The 6,000-nt window shown below is 51.2% G+C and overlaps 1 protein-coding gene across 2 annotated transcripts in view; it reads right to left on the reverse strand.

Moving 5' to 3' along the window:
• Positions 1-5,439, reverse strand: part of Gpr137b (G protein-coupled receptor 137B) — a 29,032-nt gene extending 23,593 nt beyond the window's left edge. Inside the window, exon 1 of one of the 2 annotated variants that reach the window (XR_004769357.1) lies at positions 4,953-5,439. Coding sequence is in view for 1 of the 2 variants with exons in the window: in XM_027409443.2 (XP_027265244.1) it covers positions 4,953-5,321 (369 nt within the window). In the remaining variant the exon portion in view is untranslated. The remainder of the gene's footprint in view (positions 1-4,952) is intronic. The other variant, XM_027409443.2, reaches the window with a different exon arrangement.
• Positions 5,440-6,000: the final 561 nt, after the last annotated feature.

Raw genomic sequence — 6,000 nt, forward strand, 5'->3', positions numbered from 1 at the left:
ACATTTTTATTTGAAGACAATGACTTACCAGGCTGCCCAGGCTAGCCCTGAGATCATTGTGCAGCCCAAGTAGGCCTTAGAATGTTGACCCTCCCACCACAGGCTTTTGTGTAGCAGGGTTGACAGGCCTGTGCCAACAGGCCCAGCTACTCAGTAGGATTTTAAAGGAGGGAAGGGACAAGCCCACATCATTTAAGAAACAAGGAAAGGCATAAAGGATGGCTCATTCCAAGTAGAAAGGCAGCTTTACCTAGTAGTACAGGCCTGTCATTCTAGCTACTTGGGAAGATGAGAGCCATGCTGACCGGCCTGAACAACAGAGTAAGTTCAAGACAGCCCAGGCAACCTAGTGAGACCCTGCCTCAAAATAAAAAGTAAACAGGACTGAGACTATAGCTTAAAGAGAGCATTTATATGCCATACAGGAGGCCCTAAGTTCAATCCCCAGCACTGTGAAATGAACAACAAATACAAAATAGACTGAGAGAAGCTAGACAGATGGTCACATGCTGTGTGATGCCTTTGGAATGTAATGTCTAGATAGAAAGAATGGTGGTGGCTGCCCGAGGCTGCTGGGACAAGGAAGGGGTGACTGCTTAATGGAAGCTACAGGTTGGGTGTGATCTGCTCTCAAGAACCTATCTGTATGTTGGAAGTGTGGTCCCTCCTGGAGCTGTACTAAGAGGTAGTAAACATGTTGGCACTGAATGAGTGATACTCTGATGAGCAAAGCCAAGGCCTGCTTGTGATTTGCCTGTAGGGCTTGCTTCAGCAAACACCACAGACTAAAGATGGAGTGAGAGCTAGGAAAACCAACAGGTTTGGCCTAACCCCAGGGTTAGCCAACTACAGTCCCCAGACCAAGTCCATCCTGAAGGCTATTGTTAAAATCTATGTGCTAAGGATTTTTTTTTTTTGCCTTTATAAAGGATCATTTAAAAACAGAAGAAAGGGGGAAAGGGATATGTAACAGAGACCACATGTGGCTCACAGGCCTGAAAGTCCTGGCCAGCACCCGCGCCCCCTCATTTCTTACTATCTTCCCCATGAAGCCTGAGGAATAGGCACCTTGGTGAAGAAACTACTAGGCTTTACTCATCCGTCCCAGGTAAAGACTTCAACCTCAGGTGAAGAATGAACTAGGATCCTGAACTTCTAGTGCCCATAGGCACTACTTGAGCTGCTGGTGCAGATATTTTTCTGTTTTAAGAGCCCTGGCCACTTGGACTTCCAATCTAGAAGTGGCTTCCTTTTCACAAGGAAATTCAAGGTGACCAGGAAGGGCTGAAGGAAATGGACACAAGATTGGATTTTTGCCAAACCCCAGATCCTGGCAGGGCGGTGCTACAGAGTGCTGCATGGGACAGTGCTCACCTGCTCAGTGCCTCATGTGCCTGCCCTGCTTCAGCTCACTCCCATGCTGGGCTCAGAGATGAGCAGCTAGCAGGAGGAACATCTAACAGACATGGGACAGGGATGGAGCCTGGGAGGTGAGCCTGAGGACAGTGAATGCTGTCACATACACCCTGGTATGGGTCACTGAACTCATCCACACAATGACACCAACTCATGATAGGGCTCTGTCCCTATCATGAAGTCTATTTGTGTGACCATGAAAGGCAGGGACTGAGACGGAAGGCACCAGCATCGGGAGTGCCTAAGAGTGGCTACTGCTGTGCAACCTGGTATGATCCTTTCTCAAAACAACAAAAATAAAAAAACAAAATGAAAACAGTGTTGAGGGGTCAGTAGAGGAACAGGTCTATCAAACAGAGCTCAGATATTCAGGGATTCACACTACATATAGCTTTCTTCCAGTTAGGAGACCAAGCCAGCTTCATCAGGTGAGGCTGAGATGGAGAGTCTCATGAGCCTACTGGCATGAGAGGTCCTTCTTCCAGGTCGCTGAAGAGCCTCAACAGGCACCCGCTGATCTGAGAATGTGTGGCTTAATGGGGACAAATGTCAGAGTCAAGTGGCTTGCTAAGAGAGTTCTGGAACAGCTTACCCTACCAGGATCCTGCTCCTGTCTCAATTTTCTGCACATGCACATGCGAGTGGTGGGGTGGGGGGGGGCTACTCCTGTCTGGTAAGGGAAAAGAGCCCAAATGGGGGATCCAGAAGACACTAGTAGATGTCCAGTCCAACGTGTGTGTGGCAAAGCAGTATAGGTGATCCTTCTACCTCTAAGGCTTCATGCAAAAGAATCAGAAAGTGGGTCAGAAGGAAGCTGAAGCCCACCTGCAGACAAGGCAGTCACCTACAGAGGCAGAACCAGAGCAAAACCAGGGCAGACAGGTTGAGTTACCAGGCAAGGTGCTGCTCCCCTGCCAGGCCCTCAAGGAGAGCAACAGGCTGAGAGAGAAGGACACACCCTTCTCCAAACCGCTTTGTGTTCAACAAAAATACCGTGGGGCATTCCAGGGGCGGGGTCGTTCCACAGAGGACGATGACTTTATGGTAATGCCTCCTCTTTCTGGGGAAAAGGAACAGTTGATGGGTTACAAGAAAGGCTAAGTAACATGAGGATGCCAGGCCTAAGGATGTGACAACAGAAGGCAGCTTCTTCTACCTCCAGACTCCCTTCTTGATCATTTCCAACCCCTAGGCCTTCTAGCTCTCTTCTACCCAGTCTTCTGCCTCAGAACTCCTATCCCTGGGGATGTAGGCATTGCACTGTGCAAGTCTCCTAGCCCTCGCTCTTTTCAGTCCCTTAAGTTATGACTGACGTGTGTGTGTGTGTGTGTGTGTGTGTGTGTTTACATCTTATCACCTCAAATGGATTTGAGTATTTTTAGGAGGCAATGAGAAGTCTCACTATGCAGTCTAGGCTAGTCTCAAATGCAGCACTGGGCCCAGCCAGCATATACTTTTTACTTGGTAGTCACCGCCCTCCCCAACACTTGGATTTACATGGTCTGTGATGAGTGAGCTCAGGCAGAGTGATCATTGGAGAGACATTTCCAACAAGTGATGGCACAGCAGTCTGGAGTCCAAGAGCCAACTTCCTAACTCTCCAGAAAGACCAAAATTCTTTTCAGGAAGTTAGGAATGTCTTCACTGTGGTGCCACCTTCTCCTGCCAGCTACTTTGAGTCCTCAGACAAAATGTCCCTTGCTATTGTATGTGTCCTCCCACCTGGGGGACAGACATAAAGGAAACAAGGAGAGTGGCTTGGGGCCGCCTGCCCAGTGGCTCTGTGTGCCTGTTCACTTTTTCCCTTGCTCAGCATTTACTCAACAACCAGCAGATGGTGCAGAAAATGCGCTGGCCAGCCCCTAATCCGGCTTGGCATGTGACTGCCAGAGAGCCAGGGAATACTCAAAAGGGACCAGAGATAAGATCGCCATCTGAGACACGGTTTTCCAGGTGACACCACTTTACCTTACATTTGCATCTTGCAGGAACCACCCCCATTTTTATCCAATTACAAAACCTGTGTGTCATGAAACTGATGGCCTGGACTGGTTTTCAGAGTTTAAAGCCACGCCCAATACCCCTGTACTTGAAAATATGCTGACCCACAGGACCACTAAGAAGGCTCCAAGCAGAGACCCAACATATATATTATTAAATATCAATATATGTTCATAATACTCCACTAAATATTACATCTGATGGGGGGCTTACAGGGTCCCATCCTGTAGCTCAGGCTGGAACTCATAGCAATCTTCCTGGCTTAACTACCCAAGTTCTAAGATTACAGGTCTGAACCACCACACCTAATATGTCTGGTATCTTTCCTCTTTTAGTTTCCTTTAGACTTCCTACAGTGTCTCATATACCTCAGGGTGGCCCCAAACTTGCTACGTAGCTGAGGCTGGCTTAGAACTCCTGATCCTCCTGCCTCCACTCAACAAGTACTAGGATTTCAGTACTTGTTGCACAAACATATCTGGTATTTGTTAGTCAAAAATATTCCTTCCAAATTTTCAGTCAGGGGTTTCTATTATACAAGGACAATTCTGCCCCTAGGTAGCCAGACCCATTATTCAAGGCACCAGTGACACTTTTCTTTTCATCAAAACATTTTCTTTTGAAAAACAAATACTGTTCAAAGGCACAGATGCCTGCTTGCACCGGCTTCTGCCAAGGAGAAGACACTTCAATCGCCCCCATCAGGTGACACAGTTAGAGCTCCCCCCACCCCACCCCACCCCACCCCGGGCAGAGTACTAGTGAAAATGGACATTTTAGTGTCTGGAAAGCTAGTGGAAACTGGAGAAGGCAAGGATAACGTCGCAGTGTCAGTACACCTTTGTGAACTGCTTGACTTGGTATTTGTGAAGCCTCCTGCAATCACTGTCCTTTCATTAAAGACACAACCACAGGCGCCCTCGTGCAATCCTTTAGCTTATTAACTACAGGCCTCATAAAATGAAGCTGGTGAGCCTGTAAAAAGAGCACAGGTTCAATTTTATGGCTTTTTTCTTGGGGCTTCTCCGATGAGCTCAGACAGCAAGCCAAAAAACCTCCTGCAGCTGGGGAGCTGGGTGTGCCACCAGACTGCCCTGGTGAAGCAATCCTGTGGAATGAGTTACTAATTCACAGTACAGTATGGATCCTAATCCCAAAGGTTCAAAATATCTCATCAAAACCAAGCCCGCCCCACCATTACTCCTAACAGGCAGTGTCTGGTCCGGAAATGGGGCCAACACACAGATGGCCTTCCAAGCTAAGGGTAGATGTCTTAAGATGAGTAAGGGAGCCAGGTAGTTCAGGAACCCCTTGCATCACCACTGAATACGATGTGCACAGAGCACTCCGGGTACTCGGTGGGTCCTCCTTACTTTTGGGAACAGAGTGGGGTCACCTGCAAATAGGGCCCAAGGATAGGATAGTCCCAGGACCCGCGCCTCACTTCCACCCTCTCCACCTGCGGCCGAGACCTGTCCCCACCCAGCGGATGGAGGGTGACTCCAGCAGGCAGGTGAGCGTCTCTCGGGACTCACCTGCGTGAAGTATAAGTTCATGAGCGTGAGGGTGAAGAATTGCAGACACACGGGGAAGCAGTAGAGTAGCCAGAAGACGAAGGGGCTAAACGAGTTGGCCGCCACGAAGTCTCGGAAGTAAAAGGAGAAGAGCACAGTACGCAGCGAGGCCCAGAAGAGGCAGAGGAAGAGGAAGACACTCTGGTAGCTGAGCCGCTTGTGGCGGTAGCGCAGCACCAGCCAGAGCTGCGCGTAGATGAACACGAAGAGGAGCGCGTAGAAGGCGGTGTAGACCGCGGTGAGGCCGAGCTTCACATAGGGCGGTACAGCCGGGCTCAGCGTGGGCGGCAGCGAGTCATTGCGCACCGGCTCCCACGGAGGCGCCTCCATCGGGCTGGGGCCGCTCCGGCTTCATCGGGGCTCGCAGCCGTCCACTCCCGGGTATCCGCGCATCGCGCCGCACCCGCCGCTCCAGAGCCCAGTCGGGAAAACAAGCCGCACTTCCTCCCGCCGCACCACATGATCCGCTGGGCGGCCTTTGTCTGAGATTGGCAGCGCCGCGCCCCCAGGAGCGCGCGCCCGCACCCGGCCCGCCCATCCCGGCCCTGCGCGTCCCTGACGCGCGCGCCCCGGGGACAGCGGCCTTAGAGCTGAAGCCGGATTGGCGCCCGCGTGCCAAGTACCCTTGTGACTGTGCTTATCCACAGCCAAGACTAGGGGTGATCCGCATGCCGGTGCACTGCGCCTCCTAACCTGCGTCCACACGCCTTTCAGGACCCCAGGGCTGAGGTTGGAGAAACATGTGTGCCCCCGACCCTTGCTCTCCCCATTATTCCGCGGCTGGAGATGAGACGGGGTAACATCCGTGTGTGGGGTCGTTGCGTTCTCCCCAAGATGCCATCGATGGCGCTGGGGAGTATCCGCGATCCGTGTGCCCCCACACTGTGCGCCCCTTATTCCACGCACCCCTAATGAGTGCATCTCTTTAAATTCTCTCGCCGTCTGGTAACATGAGATCTGTGCGCCCGACCTGGGCATCCCCTCTCTCACTCGCAAACTACACGCCCCT

Source organism: Cricetulus griseus, chromosome 3 (assembly GCF_003668045.3).
Source record: "Cricetulus griseus strain 17A/GY chromosome 3, alternate assembly CriGri-PICRH-1.0, whole genome shotgun sequence".
Classification (NCBI taxonomy): domain Eukaryota; kingdom Metazoa; phylum Chordata; class Mammalia; order Rodentia; family Cricetidae; genus Cricetulus; species Cricetulus griseus.